This window comes from Phoca vitulina, unplaced genomic scaffold (genome assembly GCF_004348235.1).
Source record: "Phoca vitulina isolate PV1807 unplaced genomic scaffold, GSC_HSeal_1.0 scaffold48, whole genome shotgun sequence".
NCBI classification, from domain to species: domain Eukaryota; kingdom Metazoa; phylum Chordata; class Mammalia; order Carnivora; family Phocidae; genus Phoca; species Phoca vitulina.
The window spans coordinates 8,154,065-8,175,416 of NW_022589751.1; the positions used below are offsets into that span (position 1 = coordinate 8,154,065).

General features: G+C 45.6%; 1 protein-coding gene across 2 annotated transcripts in view; it reads right to left on the bottom strand.

Annotated features, from left to right (window-relative positions):
• PDLIM1 (PDZ and LIM domain 1) overlaps window positions 1-21,352 on the bottom strand; it is a 91,317-nt gene that overhangs the window by 57,365 nt on the left and 12,600 nt on the right. For both annotated transcript variants that reach the window (XM_032432410.1, XM_032432411.1), the window contains exons 2-4: window positions 17,278-17,429; window positions 15,316-15,400; window positions 10,798-11,000 (exon numbers count right to left, since the gene is read on the bottom strand). In XM_032432410.1, the coding sequence (XP_032288301.1) occupies window positions 10,798-11,000; window positions 15,316-15,400; window positions 17,278-17,429 (440 nt within the window). The remainder of the gene's footprint in view (window positions 1-10,797; window positions 11,001-15,315; window positions 15,401-17,277; window positions 17,430-21,352) is intronic.

A 21,352-nucleotide genomic window follows, 5' to 3' on the forward strand; every position in this document is an offset into this window, starting at 1 on the left:
TGGGACAAAAAGGAGGATTACTTGAATTGTAAGAAGCATCCAGGCAGGGGAAAGATATTCTCCTCATAAAAATCTCTCTCCCAGGGGCGCCTGGGTGGCTCAGTCGGTTAAGCGTCTGCCTTTGGCTCAGGTCACGATCTCAGGGTCCTGGGATCGAGCCCCCTGTCAGGCTCCCTGCTCAGTGGGGAGTCTGCTTCTCCCTCTCCCTCTGTCCCTCCACCAGCTTGGGCTCTCTCTCTCTCAAATAAATAAAATCTTAAAAAAAAAATTCTTTCTCCCAGAAGATGAAGTAGACATATTTTTCCCTATTCTACCCACTAAGTACAACTAAAATCCCTGGACATCACATATACAAGGAAGATGAGACTGGGAAGGAAGCAGAAGGCCCACCAGATAGGGGACTTGGGACCCGAGGAAGAACACCCTGGTGAGTTCCTGGAGTTCTCTTTCTGCCTCACAGATCCCAGACAAGAAGCTGAAGAGGCAGCAACCCAGGAAGGGCAGTGAGTTCAGACAAAAGCCCCAAGGACCTGCTCTCTCTCTAACCAAATGACCGAGAAAGGGGCGGCCAGCCTGACACAACACTGGGAAGCAAGAACCTTTTTCTTCCAGCCAAATGTAAGAAGAGGCCGGTGGAAGTCTAGCCTTCGACCCTCACCAGGCTGGGATGCGGCACCGCAGGGACCCTCTGGGGTGGCATCAGAGAAGGTCCAGTCGGGAGCCTGAGTTTCATCCCCACGCATATTGTTCATAATAGGACCAAAAAGGCCTGGTGGGAAGTGAGGACCGTGACCACCACTCAGAAGTAACAAGGCCACCACTCACCTCCAGTGGTGGCAGTGGAGGCCATGTGGGCCAGCAGACCTCTCGCTCCTGTCCAGCAGTGAGGAGCAGCCCTGAGTAACCTCAGGTGTCTCAGAGGCAGAGTGGGGAAACTGGACTCTACTCCCACCTTGGTGAAGACCACTCCTCAAGGTGGCCCATCACCTGCCTGGGGTCCCTGTCCATCACCCCCTCAAAGGCAGAGGCCAGCCAGCGGCTGTGGACAGTGTGTCCCTTCCCCCCACTGCAGCCAGCACAAGTGACCTGCTGATGAGTCTTTCTACTTCCGTTTTGACCTTCCCCGGCAGCAGCAAAGCACTTTCATTCTCTGAGCTTTCATTGACGCAGCTGACTCTGCTTCCAGCCGGGGACCTGAGAACCCAAGTGCCCAGGAGGCTGACCACGGAAGAGAGAGAAAGAGAAGGAGAGGGAGAGGTAACCTGGGGAGAATTACCCCTATAATCACCCATATACCTGTTTTCTTTTTAAAAGGGAATGGGAATGAATGACACATGGGTGGGTGGGTGGGCAGTGAGTGAGTAAATGTCATTGGCATACTTGACTTGCACTTGTAAAAGTGGCTTCGGCCCTACAGACAGAGTGGTTCGACTTGCTGGGGGCCACTGGCTGCCTCCTTGGGCCTGGGAGGCGGCCTGGCGGGCTGCGTAGACAGAGCTCTGTTCCCCACGGATGACGCCGCGCTTGTGCACAGACCTATCCGTCTGCATTGGTACCTTGCACCGCCATGTGACGTTTGCTCTGTGGCCCCATCGGGCGTACTGTCCCTCTTCCCTAGAGGGTGGCAGCTTCTGAAAAAGCAGCCGAGGCTCAGAAGCTGGGGGGATTTGAAACTGGATACCCGAAAAAGGACTAGAGGATATGCTGATGACAAATAAGCACATGAAAAGATGTCTGACATCTTTACCCACTAGGGAAGTGCAAATTAAAACCACAATAAGATATTACTCATCCCTATGAGAATGGCTAAAACAAAAAATAGTGACAGCACCAAATGCTAGAGAGGATATGGAAAAACTTGACTATTCAGACACTGTGGGTAGGAATGTAAAATGGTACACTCTGCAAAACAGTTTAGCAGTTTTATAAAATGAAACATGTACATGTAACTAACTACCTGGGCCTTTATCCCAAAGAGATAAAAATTTATGGTTGCACAAAAACATGTTCATAAATGTTTATAGCAGCTTTATAAGAGCTGAAAACAAGACACAACCCAGATGTCCTTCAATGGCTCAATGGTTAAACAAACTGTGGTACATCCATACCATGGAATAAAGCCAAATCAGGAAGGAACAACTAGACAGAAGATCAATAAGGAAACACAGGTAACTGAACCACACTGGAGACCAACTGGACCTAACAGACAAATGGAACACTACACCCAACGATAGCAGAACACACATTCTTCTCAAGTGCATATGGAATATTCTCCAAGATAGACCACATGTTAGGCCACAAAACAATCTTAAATTTAGGAAGACTAAAATCACCAAGTATCTTTTCTACCCATAATGGAATGAAAAAATCAATAGCAGAAGGAAAACTGGAAAATTAAAAAAAAAAAATTGGAAACTAAACAATACACTCCTGAACCAGGGGGACAAAGAAAAAATCGCAAAGGAAATTAGAAAGTATTTTGAGACAAATGAAAATGAAAAAAACAACATACTAAAAATTATGTAATGTGGCAAAAGAGGGGACTTTATAGCAGTAAACACCTAATTAAAAAAGAAGAGAGCTCTCAAATAAGCAAACTTTATATCTCAAGGGACAAGAAAAAACTAAACTCGAAGTTGACAGAAGGAAGAAAATAATAAAGATTAGAGCAGAAACAAACAAAATAGAGAAGAGAAAAACAATAGAAAACCATCATCAAAACTAAGTTTGTTTTTTTTAAAAAAAATCAACAAAATTGACAAACTCTTAGCTAGACTAAGAAAAAGAGGGAAGACCCAAATAACAAAAAACAGAAATGAAAGAAGAGACATTACAGTGGATCTGATAGAAATAAAAAGGATCAAAAAACATTATTATGAACAATATGCACAAACTGGATAATCTAGAAGAAACAGATAAATTTCTAGGAACATACAGCCTACCAAAATGAAATCATGAAAGGAAAAAATCTGAACAGACCTATAATAAATAACAAGATTGACTCAGTAACCAAAAGTCTACCAACAACAAAAAACCCAGGACCAGATGGCTTCACTGGAGAATTCTACTAAACAATTAAAGAAGAATTGACACCAGGGCACCTGGGTGGCTCGGTTGGGCATCTGACTTTGATTTCGGCTCAGGTCATGATCTCAGGGTTGTGGGATTGAGCCCCATGTAGGGCTCTACACTCAGCAGGGAGTCTGCTTGGGATTCTCTCTCTCTCTCTCTCTCTCTCTCTCTCTCCTCCCTCTCCCTCTGCCCCTCCCCTCCCAAGCTCATGTGCTCTCTCTCTCTCAAATAAATAAATAAATCTTAAAAAAAGAAGACGAGGAATTGAAACCAATCCTTCTCAAAGTCTTCCAAATAACTGAAGAGGAGGGAACACTTCCAAAGTCATTCTATGAGGTCAGCATTACCCTAATACCAAAACCAGACAAAGGTACCACAGGAAAATCAAACTACAGACCAATATCTCTAATAGTATTGATGCAAAAATCCTCAGCAAATGGAATTCAACAGCACATTAAAATGATTATACACCCATGACTAAGTGGGATTTATTCCTAGAATGCAAAGATGACTCAACATACCAAAATCAATCAATGTAATACACTTCATTAACAGAATGGAAGATAAAAACCACAAGGTCAGCTCAGTTGATAAAAAAAAAAAAACACATTTGACAAAATTCAACATACTCTCATGATAAAAACACTAAACAAATCAGGAATAGAAGGAAATTACTTCAACATAATAAAGGTCATGCATGACCACCCCAACAGCTAACATCATACTTAATGGTGAAAAACTGGAAGTTTTTCCTCCAAGCTCAGGAAAAAGACAAGGATGCCCACTCTCACCACTTCTGTTCAACATAGTACTGAAGTCCTAGCCTAGGCAATTAGGCAAGAAAAGGAATAAAAATCATCCAAATTGAAAAGGAAGGAGGAATATTATCTCTGTTTACAGATGGCATGATCTTATACATAGAAAATCCTAAAGACCCACAAACAAAAATATCGTTATAATAAAGGAATCCAGCAAAGCTGCAGGATACAAAATCAACACATGAAAATCAATTGTGTTTCTATACACTAACAACGAACAATCCACAAAGGAAATTAAGAAAACAATCCCATTTACAATAGCATCAAATGAATAAAATCTGTGAGAATAAACTTAACCAAGGAGATGAAAAACTTGTACACTGAAAACTACAAAACACTGATGAAAGAAATTAAAGAGGACACAAATAAGTCCATGTTTATAGACTGGAAGAATTAATAATGTTAAAATGTCTATATTACTGAAAGCAATCTACAGATCCAATGCAATCCCTATCAAAAACTCAATGGTGTTTTTTGCAGAAATAGGAAAAAGCATCCTGAAATTCATATGAAATCTCAGAAGGACCCCAAATAGCCAAAACAATCTTGAGACAGCAAAGCAAAACTAGAGGTATCATATTTCCTGATGTCAAAACATATTACAAAGCTATAGTAATCAAAACAGTGTGGCACCCTCATAAAGACAGACATACAGACCATGGAAGAAAATACAGAGCCCAGGAAAAAAAAAAAGAAACACCTGGTAAATATGGTCAAGATGATCTTTGATAAGGATGCCAAGAATACACAATGCAGAAAGGATAATCTCTTCAAAAATGGTTATCTGTATAAAAAAGAATGAAAATGGACCTTTATCTCACCATATACAAAAATCAACTAAAAAAATGGATTAATATAAGACCTGAAACCATAAAAATCCTAGAAGAAAACATAGGGGTAAAGCTTTGGGACATCAATCTTGGAAATGGTTTCTTGAACATGATACCAAAAGCACTGGCAATAAAATCAAAATTAGACAAGTGGGAGTACATCAAACTAAACAGCTTCTACATAGCAAAAGAAACAACAGGGTAAAGAGGCAATCTATGGAATAGGAGAAAATATTTGCTAACCATATATTTGATAAGGGGTTAATATCCATAGTATATAAAGAATTCCTACAACTCCATAACAAAAAAACAAAAAACAACAAAACCCAAATAACCTGATTTTAAAAAAACGAGCAAAGGACTTGAACAGACATTTCTCCAAAAAGATACATACTGGCCAGCAACCATATGAAAGGATACAGAATAGCTGCTACAAAAATAAATAACTAAATAATCCCCAAAAACCACAGAACCACAAATGTTGGTAAGGATGGAGAAATCGGAACCCCGTGCACTGTTGGTGGGAATGTAAAATAGCACAGCGTTATAGAAAATGTTATGAAGGTTCCTCAAAAAATAAAAAATAAAATTACCATATGATCCAGCAATCCCATTTTGGGGTATCAAGCCAAAAGAATTAAAATCAGGATCTGAAAAAGATATTTGCACACTCATGTTCATTGCAACATTAGTCACAATCACTGAGGGGTAGGATCAGCCTGTATGTCCACTGGCAGATGAATGGATAAAGAAAATGTGGTACATACAGACGATGGAGTCGTCTTCCCGAGCCTTAAAAAAAAAGTCTTGTTGGGGCGCCTGGGTGGCTCAGTCGTTAAGCGTCACCTTCAGCTTAGGTCATGATCCCAGGGTCCTGGGATCGAGCCCCACATCGGGCTCCCTGCCCAGCGGGGAGCCTGCTTCTCCCTCTCCCACTCCCCCTGCTTGTGTTCCCTCTCTCACTGTGTCTCTCTCTGTCAAATAAATAAATAAATAAATAAAATCTTAAAAAAAAAAAAAGTCTTGTCACATGCTGCAACATGGATGAACCTTGACGACATTATGCTAAGTGAAATAAACCAGCCATAATATGACAAATACCACATGATTCTACTTATGTGAGGTACCTCAAGTAGTCACTCTTAGAAACAGAGTGGCTGGAGGGGCGCCTGGAGGGCTCAGTCAGTTAAGCATCAGACCCTTGATTTCAGCTCAGGTCATGATCTCAGGGTTGAGTGATTGAGCCCACGTCAGGCTCCTCCTTGGGTGTGGAGCCTGCTTAAGATTCTCTCTCCTTCTCCCTCTGCCCAGAGTGGGAGGGGAAAGTTGGGCTGTTCAGCGGATACAGAACTTCAGTTTCGCAAGATGAAAAAGTTCTAGAGATCTGTTGCACAATGATGTGTATGTATATGTATGTTACCAGTCCTGTATACTCAAAAATGGTTAAGATGGTATATTTTATGTTAAGTGTTTTGTTACCACAATGAAAAAAAAAAATCCTTAGAACAGGAAAAAAGGGAACTATTGGTACATAAAACAACCTGAATAAATCGAATAAATTTCCAGTGAATTATGCTGAGTAAAAAAAGCCAATTCCAAAAAGTCACCTCTTGTATGATTCCACTAATAGAACATTCTTGAAATAACAAAAGTATAGAAACGGATAGCAGATTAGTGGCTGCCAGGGGTTAAGGAGGGTGCAGGAGTAGGGGGGGAGTGGGTATGACTATAACAGGACCACACGAGGGACCCCTGTGGTGATAGAAATCTCCTCTGTCCTCCTCCTCCTACTACTGATGTCAACATTCTTCTTTTGACAATGTGCTATAGTTTTTAAGGTGGTACCACTGAGGGGAACTGGGTACAGGGTACAGGGGACCTTTCTCCATTATTTACTATAACTGCATGTGAATCTACAATTACTTTAAAATAAAAAGTTTAATTAAACTTAAGAAACCTTTTCCCCACATGAGAGAGGGCTAAGCGCTAACTGGAAATAATACAGAGATTTTAGTACTTGGTGGTTATGTCAGTGGGGATGAAGGATGCAGGCTGACTCAGAAAAACTCTTCATGTCTGAGGTGCCTCAACTTGGTTACCCTATTGTCCACCAAAACATGCAGTATTGAGAAACCCTAGATAATCCTTTTTGGAAAGGGCGCCTAGCCAGAAGGCTCCCTGAGTTTTAGTCTTCAAAGACCTAGATGTTGGACCTGTAATAAGAAACCAGGGGAGTAATTATGGGCCCCAGGAGAAGAGGGAGGAACATCCAGACTCCAGAGCCTTCTGGGGGGCCGTGGGCAAGTTTAGCTAGGGGGTAAACAGCCACCGTCATGATAGAGATTTTCTTCTGATCCAGCTCTGAATGAGTCAGGGTTAATATAATCCCTCTGATATCATGTGAATAGAGAACAATGCATCCCTTTATTTCCACTGCACCTGCTTAGAAATATGCCTCATGAGTATACGGGGGGAGGGCGGGGATTGCCTGAGAACACAAGCTGGAAGAGCCAGTATCTTTAGACTACTGTGTTGGTTAAGGGAGTCCAGCCACCAGGCCATGAAGACGCCACCACTCCATCAGGAAGGTGATGAACTGTACCGGTTGGCTGGACGTTAGTGACGATGCTGGAAAGAAAACAGTCTACTGGAAGTCATCGCAACATCTCCAGAACACTTATCCACATGCTTCTGCCCTTCTGGAGCCCCCAGTACTCAGAAGTGGTGGGTGTGGAGTCCTCACAGGCAGTGAAATCAGTAATCACCGGCATTCACTGAGCACCCGTGCTGGGTGCTGACACTTCACCGCCTTCTCTAAATAACCTGCTGCTGAGGCAGAAAGCACTACGTGTGCCTTAGAGGTGGGGAGGCTGAGTCACTGAAGTTAGCACGGTCTGCCCTCCGTAGGAGGCCTGCCTGGAATTCACCGGCCCTCTATCTACAAGGCTTGTACCTTTAGGAAAGTACAAAGCGGCATCACATCTACAGGGAAATCCAGACCGTGAATCACCAGAAAATGACCAGAGCCCTTCAAGTCAGCTGAAAGAGGTCAGAGGGCCAGTGAACGATTTCGGCTGAACAGAGCAAAATTTCCTCTACCCACATGGCACACAACGGCCACTCAATAAATGACTGTTAAGCTGAACTGGCCCCAAAGGCTGTCCCACTCAGCTGTGTGTGTGCTGGGATGCCAGGTGGCAGAGGGTACCCTCTTGCCTGCCATCCCAGTTTAATTTGGAAACAGCAGTGCTGTCTGTTTTCTTGTCACATGGGGACATGCACCGGGGACGCCCAACGAGACAGGGAGCCACACACACACACTAGGCTGCTTTGAAGTGCAGGGGACAAAGAAACTCAAACGTGAGCCCCAGGGAATCAGTGATGACCTCAGATGCAAAGTATGAAGTGAGCCAATTCTGGAACCTCAGCGACCGTTACAGACTAAACAGCGGGGGTGAGTGAGCGCTTGGCACTTCTGCTGACCGAGCGAGCAAGCAAGCGACCCGGGGGCTGCCGGCCGGGCAGGAGAGCCTCCCTCTGCTGAGAATGCACAAGTGGGCCTCCCCAAAGCAGGCTGGTAAGCAGAGCCCCACGATGGGCAGCATGGCCCCTGCGGGCCCTGTCTCTGCCACGGGCTGCTGGGATTCCCACTGTTTCTGGATTTATCCTCAGAGTCTGGGATGAGGCAGAAGCCCGGCCCCCTGCGCTGAGAAAATCTGGAAGGACAGCCTTGATATCAAGACGACTCAGCGCCTGCTGCAGCCAGAAGGTCTGTGACAGGAGGGGACAGGGGCTGGAGGAAAGGCTTGCAAGTGTCCAGACAGTTTCAGACTTAATTGTTTCAGATGGAAGGCGGGGGAGCAGGTGGGGAGCCTGAGAGAAGAAAGAAGACATTAATGAAGGAAAAACCGCCAAAGCCCGACTAAAAATACTCCCCAGGCACATATTTCTCCCAATGCATAGCAGTTCGTTCAATTAAGGATGTGTCATTTCCTGGGTTATTAAATCCAGATCATGGAACATTCCACTCTGGGATAGTAAAAGAGGGTCACGTTCTCAGCCTCCCCCAGCACCAGAGCAGCAAAGAACAGGGATCATGGCCCTGGTGTTTCGGCTACTTGGCTCCCCATGGGGCTGCCTGAGAGAAAGCTTCCCTCAGGGCATGTCCGTGGGAAGCCCAGGGGGCCCGGCACGACATTCTTTCTCAGGCACCCCCAAATGCCCCCGGAGTCACCTGGAAGGGCATCGCCATCCCAAGCCACTAAGGCCCTGCAGGAATCAGAATTTGGGGGAAGCAGCAGCATTAGTGGCCACCTTGCCTTGGTTACTATAATAAATATCAGTAACCTCGAATATCTTGTAAAGCCAAAGTCACGCAGCAAAGAGTCTCCCCTTCTAGACTCTAAGAAACTTAAAGGAAATCGCAGAGCCTTTCAGCGCTGGGCACAGGGACCTGCATGCAGTGGGTGCCCAATAACGTCTGTCTCCCTTTTCTGGGGAGAGGGCGACTATCTGCATGGTCTGGTGAAGGAGCCCTTGGGAGGGGTCCCCACGACAGCCCTTTCCACACATTTAAGTCGTCTGGAACCTCCCATGCCTTAACCTCTCCCAACCTGCGTCTGAAGCAATGGGTTTGCAATTTACTCACCCAAAGAGCTGGGCAGATGCTTGTTAAAGGTGAGTCGGGGAGAAACTGAACAGCAAACGGGCTTCAGAGGGAATACAAGAACTGAGGATTCCAAGTGGGAAGGATGCTCAGAGATCAGACAAGGTTTGGACCACATGGTATTTTCCAACCAGTTTGACTGTCACCAACATTTAAAAATCAGGTTTCAGATTTAAAAAAAGGCTTTCTGGCTTCCGTGAAATTAATCAGCAGAAATTAATGAATGAGCAGCGCTGCTGGAGCCACTCTGGGCTGCCCACAGGCCACTCTGCCCCACACTGTCTGCACTCCGAGCTCCGTCCTTATCTTCCCTCCCACCTTCGGGCCGGTGAGGGGGCAACACATGACCTAGTCCATCATCTTTTCACTCACAGAGAACTGGTCCCACCTCCTATTCTCCTTCCTCAAACCCGGGTCCTTTGCTATGGGCTGTGGTATCCCCAGTGTTTCTGGATTCATCTTCAAAGAGTCTGGGATGGGGCACCTGGGTGGCTCAGTCGGGTAAGCATCCCACTCTCGATCTCAGCTCAGGTCTTGATGTCAGGGTCGTGAGTTCAAGCCCCGAGTTGGGCTCCACGCTGGGGGTGGAGCCTACTTCAACCAACCAACCAAAGAGTCTGGGATGGAGCAGACACTGGGCCCCCTCTGCTGGGAAGCCCAGTGTCTGCTCCATCCCAGACTCTTTGGTTGCCCTTCCCATTAGAGGGGCGTGCCCAGGAGTTCCTCCATGCGGATAAAGACTTAGAGGCAACTGTGGCCAAATGGCTGGTGACAGAAGGGGACATGCCTCCCCAGCCCTGAGAAAGAGGCTTCCTTAGACCTCTCCACCCTGTCCACCTGCAGTGCCCCCACTCCACCTCTGCCTCCGATCAGAACCTGTTCCGACAGACACACATTTATATCCTCACAAACTTCTCTTCTATTGTTTCCATTGGGGCCACTCTGGGGAAAAAAAGCAAATGCTGGTTCACAAAAACTGCATCATGAAGTACCTGTCCCTTGCTCAGACTAGATGGTGAACACAAGGAGAAGCCCCAAACTATAAAAACTATAAAAGAATGTCTCAGCAATGAGTAGGGCTGCCAAAGAAGGAAGATGATCACAGAGAAGATGACGATGACCCGAGAAATCCAGAAAATAAGAACACAGATCTCGGTGAATACTTGATTCATCTGTGCTAGGCACAGCACGAGGCATTTTACACATTACTTCTTATGTTCACAACAACCCTACAAGGCAGGTGGTATTTGCCCCTTTTCAGAAATAAGGAAAGCACGGTTCTAAAGGAGACAGTTTTCTCTCTGGACTCCAGGAGGCTCAACCTCCCGTCCACCTGTCTGGACGCACCTGGCCCTGCTGGGAACGGCCGTTTCCAGGACCAGCCTGTAGGGGGAATTCAAGGGCTACTTACGCTCTGCCGCCGTCCGTCTCCTGCCCGGCAGCTGCTGTCTTTGACTCCAAGGCGTTGTTGAAGCTGGAGATGTTTTCAGAGGAATAGAGGCCAGCTGGGTTGTTGTACTGGTTTGTGATGACCCTGGGGGCAGAGCTGGAGGCCGCCGAGGCGGTAAAGGGCACGGCACTCCGGTTGTGGGCACTGCCTATGTGCAGGACCTCCTGTCGGCAGAGATCAGAGGAGAAATCAAGGGGGCGCTCAGTGCACACCCCTCGAGGGGCAGTGCAGGCTAAGTGCCAGAAAGAAAGCTACAGGGGCCCTGGGTCAACACCAAACTTCAGCGGAGGGGCTCTGACAGGCCCACTAGACACGCAGGTAATGAGCGGGGAAGCCTCAAGATGGGCGAGGGTGCGGCTTCGCTCACCAGCAACGCCTTCTGCTTCTTCCCTGAGGCCCAGTCAGGCCTGGTCTGCTGCTGGGCACCCCTGGGCATGACACCCCTAGATGCCTTGGGCCATCATGGTCCAAGCTGGAGCTGATACACCCTTTCAGGGCACATTCCAGAGGGATTACGGTACGAGGAGGAGAAGGACAGAAGTCACTCGCGTCAGTGTGGAGCAGGAGATGATAAAAGGTGGAGACAAATTCCCTAGGATCCAACGGGTTAGACAAGCAAGATAAGAAGCCTGTGGGGCCACCGGGCGAAGCAGCTGCTGAGGAGGCAGAGGGGGCTCAGTGCTCTGGCCGGAAGAGGTAAAAGGAGCTCAGGATCTGTGGTTTCTTGCAGGAGAAGGCCAAGGATCACCAGAGGGAAGGCTAGGAGCTTCCTGTTAGAGGGGTGTGCCCAGGAGTTCCTCCGAGCTCAGCTCCCTCCTTCTGTAAGGTGGGACAGCACCCTCCCTCCCTTCCCTGGACTGCCAGGAGCCCTGGATAATTCCTACAGCTACAACAGCTCAGAGCTTCTTTACAAACACCCCCGCCCCCGACACGTTTTAAACTAACATTCCTGTTCCTAAAAGTCATGGCTTTTCTGACAATGCAATTAGAAAGGTACTTTCTGCACGAACATTCTGGACCAACCCCACAGCACCGTCTATGCAGCGACTAAACTCGACCTGCACCCTATTTTCTGGGGCGTACTGAACCCTGGCCTCTTTCTTAACACCCAGGCCCAGAACAGCTGGCCCCTAAAGAGTTCTGGTCTTCTGTTGTTCTTCCTTTTTCCCCCCTCTTTTTTCCACCAAAACTTCAAGTCTTCCACGCTTTCTTAGAAAACATGACAATGAAAAGTAACAGTTTAATTCACTGTGTACTGATTCAAATAAAAGTCAAGGAAATATTTTTATGATTGAGATTTCTTTTTTCACTATTCAGATAGGCTTCCTTTTTAACAAGTTGGAACCAGTGAGGTTTTAATGTAGAAATTACATTGAGTTCACCTTGTCCACTTAGGACAAAAGCTAAGTACACAGAGATCACTCCCAAAAAAGGGGAAGTATAATTAGTTAAGAAAATAACTTTAGCAGCAATCAAAGCATGGTTAAGTAAAGTTCATGGCACAGCTACCGTGAGGAATAATATACAGTCATTAACAGCAGGGGATTTGCACATCGGTGGTGGCCTGGGATTTTGGTACAGTTCTGTTCTCTCCACAGCAATTCCTCAGAGCAGCACAGGATGCTGAGCACCAAGGAAGATTCCTAGTTTTCTGTCTTGGCTCAATTTTCCCCTGTCACTTCCTGTTTGGCCCTGGGCAAGTTAGAGCTCTCTGAGCCCATTTCTCATTACAATGAAGTCAACACAGCCTTCTCTCAACAGGGACTTGGTGCGACATGTTAGTGTAGCAAGCACAGTGATGGGCAAACAACAGACCTTCGACCAGTGTCCGGTCCCTTCTCCCTCCCTAGAAACACATTTCCATTGAGAATGGAAGTCAACAGAAATTATTCCGGTTGGAAATTCTGATTTTTCATTTTATAGAGAATCTTCAGAGAATGTATCTGTTTTGTACATGAAAGGAATATCTCTAACCCCATGTGAATACTGGTCTTTCCAGAAGTCAGGCAGTTAATTCAGGGCCTGCCTTTTGGAAGGGATGATGTAATTGTTTGGGCTTTGTATTTATCAGTCTCCAAGGAAACTCAATAATGAGGAAATATAAACTAGGTGTGTAACTACTCTGACCTCAGATAAGCTGGGGTGGTGGTTGGCATTACATGAACTAACAGATCTTTTAATTATAGATGAACTCTGCTCTTACTCATTCCTTTATTTTAGAATGACTGGAAGTGGAAGGTTTTGGAAAAAGGAGAGTGGGAAGTTTTTCATAGGAACAAAGAATTACTGGAATCAAAAGAAAAATATACTCAAGTTGGATGTTAAAATATTTGTAAAGAATTTTTTAAATTCTTTTTTTAAGTAAGAGAACTACCTTCAAAATATTAATACAGGGACCGGATTATACGTTTATGATGAAAACTCAAGCATAAGACATAGAAAAAGCGTAACTGTAATAAGTATTACCTTATTTAAGTAAAAATAAGATTTTAGGTAGACCAAATTAAAACAAAATCATTCCTTATGTATTATAAAATATATGAGAGCTTAACACATTGAAACTTAACATTTATAGTAAATTCAGCAAAGTGACTAAGAACTTCTCAGGAAATTGGAATTAACGGTGGCATGTTTAAAATTAGTTTGTATGGGGTGCCTGGCTGGCTCAGTCAGAAGAGCCTGCGACTCCTGATCTCGGGGTTGTGGGTTCGAGCCCCATTTTGGGTGTAGAGATTACTTCAAAAAAATAAAAAATAAAAAATATATATATATCTATATAAACTTTTAAAAAATAATAAAAAAAAATTTGTTTGCACAACTGTTGGTTTACAGACTGAGTGCCACTCTCTCAGCTTTCCTTACAGGAGCCGTGCAGAATAACATGTTCATGCTGGTTTTGAAATGCCAGATGCAAAATGGTCCTTAATGTAACTCTTAGGATTTCTTGAGTATGATTTTTATTATATTAAGGAAAAAAATGTTGTATGACAACATCTCAGAAATTCTAAAGGATACCTTTGAGAAAATCTGACTTTTATTTTTTTTTTTTTTTTTAAAGATTTTATTTATTTATTTGAGAGAGAGAATGAGAGAGAGAGAGCACATGAGAGGGGGGAGGGTCAGAGGGAGAAGCAGACTCCCTGCCAAGCAGGGAGCCCGATGCGGGACTCAATCCAGGGACTCCAGGATCATGACCTGAGCCGAAGGCAGTTGCTTAACCAACTGAGCCACCCAGGCGCCCCAAGAAAATCTGACTTTTAAACAACCACTCCATTTATCCACATGATGCACTCCATGAGTTCATTTTCTTTTTTTCCCATAAGTTCATTTTCATAGAAGTTTCTGTCATGCATAAAGGATAGCTACCTGTTACCTTTTTATTTTATCTTGATTCACCATAAAAAGTAAGTCGTGTCCCAAATTTAGAAAAAAAGTTAAAGTTCAAATCTTCAATTGGGGTTAAATGTATAACAATCACAAACCAGTCTAAGAGACGTTTTCAGAAGCCATTATCAATTTATTAACTTTTTTAAAGATTTTTGTATTTTTAAGTAATCTCTACACCCAGCATGGGGCTCGAACTCACAAGCCCAAGATCAAGAGTCGCATGTTCCACTGACTCAGTCAGGCCCCCTTATTTATTAACTTATTATTAATAATTCATTAATGTATCCAAGACACATACTTTGTAAAAAGGAGCAGGCCAGGCATGAGAAATTTTACGAAGATGTTCTAAACATGCTAAAGTTTTTTCCCCTTATTTCAAAAGAATACCCATTCATTGTAAGTAATTTAGGAGATGCAATTAAGGAAGAAAGAAAGAAAATCACTTGTAATCTAACTACTGCGAGACTTGTTTACAAATATGGGATCTTCAGAGAGTCTCCTGTCCTCAGAAATTCTGTTTGGCTGACAAACTGGACACTGACCGCCTATCACGGTCTCAGTCTGAACTGCCACTTTATTCTGAGACTTTAGGGTCTCACCAGAAGTCTCACTTCTACAGAGATGAGAGAGTTCCACCAGAAGGCTCGTGGAAACCAGAGAGTGGGGCACAGGGAGGAAAGGCGAGGTAACCATCACGTCTTGCCTCTTGGCTCCAGGCCTCAGGACCTAACACTTGTTTTCGCCCCGGTTTGATTCGCGTGGATCTGAAATCCACGGTGAGCTGAGCCAGCTCCTTGATGTCACCGCGGTCCTGCCACCCTATTTCGGGCAGGAAGGCGTCCTCCCACTTCCTGTATCCCTTCCCCTGCACCGTGTCCAGTCCCGGCGTCCCTGCCCGGGGGCTTTCCAGCTCCGTCTGCCCCGCACTCCCTTACGGGAAGGAGCGAACAGGAGCCAGGTCCCCGCGGTGTCAGCGGCGGGCTCTCCTGGCCTCGGCCCAGGCCTCCAGGGCCGGAGAATCAGGGGTGTGCTAAGCCGTGTGGAAGGCAGAGAAGGCAGGAGCGGTGGAGGCAATGGTGAACAAGTACTTACTTGGGGTTCAGAGGCTAAATTCATCTTGTATGGATGACGCTTCCCTTCCTCTGTCACCAGGGGAGACCAGATTTTTTGTTCAGATCTGCAACAGATTGCCAAAGCTGTTGTTTCATTCATGCTAAATAATATATACTAAAATCCAGCAAAGGCCCCCTCTTGCCTGACTTCTGGCCTCTGAACTAGGGCTCTGCAGCCTGCCTTCCCCCGTTTGCCAATCTGATGACATCTTGTCCGATGGCGGCCCGCACTCAGCCCCAAGGGGATTCCCGTGCAGCTGAGACCTCTTCCAGCCTCACCCTCTCTTACTACGCTGTGTCGCAGCCCCCAGCCCACTGGCCTCCTCCCCGCTCCCCACTCCTGAGCAGCCTCATGCTGCCCCACCTCGGTCAGGATGGACTGAGCTTCTCCTCTCCCTCTCCCAGTGTTCTTGAGCCAGATCAGGTAACCAACTTATTCTTCATGGAGCATGGCTGGCTCAAATAGAAGGGACGCCTCTCTTCTTTAGCATGCAAAGGATTTCTTTGTACTGATCACACAGCAACAACCTCAGTCTAGTCCTGGCTTTCATTAGTGTAGTTTTTTCCCTCTCCAAGAGTGAGAGAATATTTATGCCTATCCTATATGGTCAGAGAGCCAAACACGGTACCAGACTGACACAAGAGACACCCGTTGAATTCACTGGCAAATGAGTAGAAAAAAAAAAAAAGAATGAATGAATGTCTTGGAAAAGGTCTGGACTCAGACTGAAATGGAGATGAGAATGAGGGACAAATGTGCTTTGAGGGGATAGAAAAAAATGGTGTGGGGCACCTGGCTGGCTCTTGACCTCAGGGTCATGAGTTCAAGTCCAATGTTGGGTGCAGAGCCTACTTTAAAAAAAAAAAAAAAGGTGCACCTCCTATGGGGCCAGGGCTCTGAAGTATACAAATATTCGGACCTCCTGCCCCACACTTGGTCCTCCTACCAGTCCTGTGGCAGAGATAGAAAAAGTTATAAAGCTATTTCATAGATAAGAACCTGAACAAAGGGTTCATGATGAAGAGCAGTAGAGGCTAAAGTTAATGGCATTAAACAGCAGGTTAACAGAAGAGCAGAATGAAGAATGTGAATTTTTTTTTTTAAAGATTTTATTTATTTATTTATTTGACACAGAGAGAGAGAGAGAGAGCGAGCACAAGCAGGGGGAGCAGCAGAGGGAGAGGGAGAAGCAGGCTCCCTGCCGAGCGGAGAGGCCAATGTGGGGCTCGATCCCAGGACCCCGAGCTCATGACCTGAGCCAAAGGCAGTTGCTTAACCAACTGAGCCACCCAGGCGCCCTGAAGAATGTGCACTTGATCCAACAGGAAAGAGGGAGCCAGTAAAGGTTAAACCAAAGCTCTCCTGAAATCATGCCCTTGCAGGACCCCTCCAAGACTAAATGGCAGCAGAATGGGAATTCTACCCCAGTTCCAATTCCCAATGCCCTCTCCTCACACGGCAACCCATTGAGAACACTTAACTCTCCTTTCTTGTAGTGCACTTAAGCTCACAGGCAGCATTCTGTGTAAGGGGCTGCCGTCTTTCTCTGCTACTGTAACCTCCGGGTGCCTACCCCTGCTTGGTGTGGGGTGGCACGAGCAGCATCCTCAGTACGTTCTCAGTGGTTTCCAGGAAGAAATTTTCATTTCATTTTACTTGACAATACTTAACTGATTTTACTTCTTCAAAGTTTTGGTTGGTCGTGTTGGAGCAAGTGAAAATGCAGAGCTCCTACAGAAAGACACCCACACTATAAGAAAGCACTGGGAAAATTCGAGAGAAAAGCGGGCAACCTGGGGAAATCCCAATCCCATAGATCTGCCGGCCTGGGCTTGTCCACAGCGCACGCGGAGCTGGGGCTCCAGGGCATCTGAGACAGGTGGGGCCGACCTGCTCACATGCAGCCTCCAGTCGAGGACGGAGCGTTTCCAGGGGCCTTACCTGGTGACTGTGAGAGTCATGTTGTCTGTGCAACCCTTGATTTTGTTCTGGGCTTCCAAGTGTGTCATACTGCTGGTGTTTTCCCCATCGATGGCAGTGATCACATCTCCAATGCATAAGTTAGCTATCGCAGCCTTGCTTCCGGGAGTGACCTGGAAAAAAAGAAAGAGCAGGTCAGTTACTCTTTGTCTCCAAGGAAACCACTGAGTAAGTTACCACTGGGGCAAGTATTCACTGATGTGGATCAGAGCATCTAAAAAGTAAAAAGGGCGGAAACCATAAGTTTCAATAATAACAATCCTTTAGATCCATATAACACATTACGGGTCACAAAGAGTCCTTTTCTATGTACAATGTCATTGGGTTCTTACAACAACCTTCTAAGAAAGGACACATATCAGTCCCTATTTTAGAGACCAGGACACGGAGGCTGAGAAAGATCTGTGATTTACCTGGGATCACCCAACTAGTATATCACTATATTACTAGCAATCCAACTAGTATACTTACAGAGCCAGGATCCAGAACACTTAAACCCAGAACCTAAAATAAGTTACCAAGTACATTAAAAACACATACATATGTAGAGAACATTATGTACGGCAACAGCCTATTTCTATAAAAATCTTATTATTTAAGCACAGAAAAAAATTGGAACACTGCACATAAAATTGTTCACAGTTACACATTTCTGTAGTGTTTTTGTTTTTTCACAATGATCTTGAATTAGTCTTGTAATTAAAAAAAGGAGTAAAGGGGAGAATTCTACCAAACAATTAAAGAAGAATTGACACCAGGGCACCTGGGTGGCTCAGTTGGGCATCTGACTCTTGATTTCAGCTCAGATCTCGATCTCTGTCATGAGTTCAAGCCCTGTGTTGGGCTCCACGCTGGGCATGGAGCCTAGTTAAAAAGGAAAAAAAAAAAAAAAACAACGAAGAATATTTTAATATTCTCACACTGGTCCATCTCCTCCCACCGGAGAAGTTGATTATGATTAGGATCGTCCCCTATATATATGTGTATATATATATATATTTTTTATAGGTGGCTGGTTTTCTGCAGGCCAAATCTTCTGAATTAGCAGTTCCAAATTTATGGGCCACCAATGCTTGGGGAAAGCCAGTCAATTACTGCGGTGGGCTGTCAAACCCATCTGCTTGCTGGGCGTTACACGCGGACAGAAGAAATATCACGCTTCACACACAGATGTACAGCTATTTTTCAAGTGAACGACAGAGGCTATTGCAATGAATGAAGTACACACTCATTCTGCAGTAGTACTAACCACAGAGTAATTTTTTGTTACTAGGTATTTTCTAAACCAAGCGATACTAAAAATACTACTATCGTCCCAGTGTTGGTCCATCACTTTGATATTCAAAGACCTTCCTTGATGGGACTGCAAGCCCCCCAGGAGAATGATGGTGACACACACAGACTCCCAGTGCTCACAGGGTCCCGGTCCCCTGCCCCAATCCCTTGGAGCCAACTGGGGAAGATCTTGTGAACACCTGGGTGTCTGCACAAAGCTGAACCATGGGTAGGAAGCCCCTTGAGGCACCAAACTGGAACACAAGGTTTACGCTCTAGGCCTCCATATCTGATGCCGTTTCCAGCAGCCACGGTTTCTAATCAGCCCTCACCACTCTGCCCTTTGCGTTGTGGTATTCCCAGCATCTGGCCCCTCCTGAGGCAGCTGGTGTGATGCTGCTGTCATGGGCCAGACCCCCCATCAGCCCCCTGACCCCGTAAAGTAAGGGGTGGATGGCCTGATCCTTGGGGTCCCTTCCGGCTCAGACGTGCTATGACTTCATCAGGCAAAACTCTTCTGGAACGTAGCAGGATGTGGAAGCCGGTGCAGAGATCTTGACCTCATAACCTTCCTTTCTGGCGTTCCCATCATCTGTTTACCAGAGATCTGTTTTTGCAAAAGCCCCTGGGGCGCCTGGCTGGTTCAGTTGGTGGAGCATGCGACTCTTGATCTCAGGGTTGTGATCTCAGGGTTGTGAGTTCGACCCCACATGGGGTGTGGAGATTACTTAAAAATAAAATCTTTAAAGGGGTGCTTGGGGGGCGCCTGGGTGGCTCAGTCATTACGCGTCTGCTTTCGGCTCAGGTCATGATCCCAGGGTCCTGGGATCGAGCCCCGCGTCGGGCTCCCTGCTCGGCGGGAAGCCTGCTTCTCCCTCTCTTGCTCCCCCTGCTTGTGTTCCCTCTCTCGCTGTGTCTCTCTCTGTCAGATAAATAAATAAAACCTTAAAAAAAAATAAAAATAAATGGGCACTTGGGTGGCTCAGTTGGTTAAGCATCTGCCTTCGGCTCAGGTCATGATCTCGGGATCATGGGATCGGCCCTGCAGTGGGCTCCCTGCTCAGTGGAGGGGTCTGCATCTCCCTTTCCCTCTGCCCCGGCCCCCCACCCGTGCTCGCTCGTTCTCTCTCAAATAAAATATTAAAAAAAATAAAATAAAAAATAAAATCTTTAAAACACACACACACACACACACACACACACACACACAGACACGAGGCACCTGGATGGCTCAGTCAGTTAAGAGTCTGCCTTCGGCTCAGGTCATGATCCCGGGGTCCTGGGATCGAGCCCCGCATTGGGCTCCCTGCTCAGCAGAGAGCCTGCTTCTCCCTCTCCCTCTGCTGCTCCCCCTGCTTGTGCTCTCTCTCCCTGTCAAATAAATAAAATCTTAAAACACACACACAATAAATGAATAAATAAAAAGCAAGAGCCCGTGATCCAAGGTTCAGACCTTTTTCTCATCCAGCCACTGGGAAAAGACCTTTTATCCAGGCAAGGGCAGGCTGTTCTCCTCTCAGTCCGTATGGCAGAGTCAGTCCCTGGATGAACCCGTACATACACTGAAACAAATTCATTTTTTGCCCCTCTCCCTGAGAAGACTGATTTGGTGTGACTTCATGTATATTTCACTTTTTTCTAAAGAACCATATACCCCCTTGTTTTAAAAATGGTCCTAAGTAGGGGCGCCTGGATGGCTCAGTTGGTTAAGCATCTGCCTTTGGCTCAGGTCATGATCTTGGGGTCCTGGGATCGAGCCCCGCATTGGGCTCCCTGCTCAGTGGGGAGTCTGCTTCTCCCTCTGTGCTCTCTCCCTCTCTTATTCTCTCTCAAACAAATGAAATCTTTAAAAAAATAAAAATAATAAATAAATAAATAAATAAAAGGAATGGAATGGAATGGTCCTAAGTGAGGTGCCTGGCTGGCTCAGTTGGTTTGCACATGCAACTTCTGATCTCAGGGTCATGAGTTCGAGTGCCGTTTTTGGCATAGAGCTTTACTTTAAAACAAAACAAAACAAAACAAAAAAGACCCTAAGCATTACTCTGTTTGGGATTGGCAATAATTCTGTTGGCAAATTCTATCTCCAGAGACTGCAGCCTGATGGAACCCATCTATCATTTAATCTAATAGTGTGAAATCTATTAGTGTGAAATCTAATGGCGTTAAAGAATCCCCTTAGGATAAAATCCAAAATCATTAACAAGGCCCATAAAGACCAGACTTCCTTCCTCACCCTCATCATGCCACCACCCTCCCCCCACCCCCAACTGAGCTCTAGCTCCAGGGCCTGCCTTAGTTCTTTCCCACCATAGGGCCTTAGCACCTCCTGTAACCTCTGCTCTAATTAACTTTGTCTCTTCCTTCAGGTCCCACTTAAATGACCACTTTCAGAGAGGCCTTTCCTGACCTCCAATCTAAGGTAGATCCCCACCTTCCTTTTAACACACTGTCCTTCTTCCTCATGACACTTGTCACATTAGGTTTATAAATCTATTTTGTGGGTTTATTTATTTAATGTCTGAGGGCCCACTAAACAGTAAGGTGTGGGAGGGCAGGATTTTGTCTGCCCTTTGCACTGTGGTATCCCTGGTGCCTGGCACATAGTAGGTGCTCAATAAATATTTGTCCAATGAATGACTGAATCTAAAATATCTAGCGTTGTGAAATATAAAATCATGCTGCTTCATTATACCTGTTCAGAAATGACGATTTCAAAACGAATCAAATAATCATTTCCCTCAACATCACTATTCTGGAA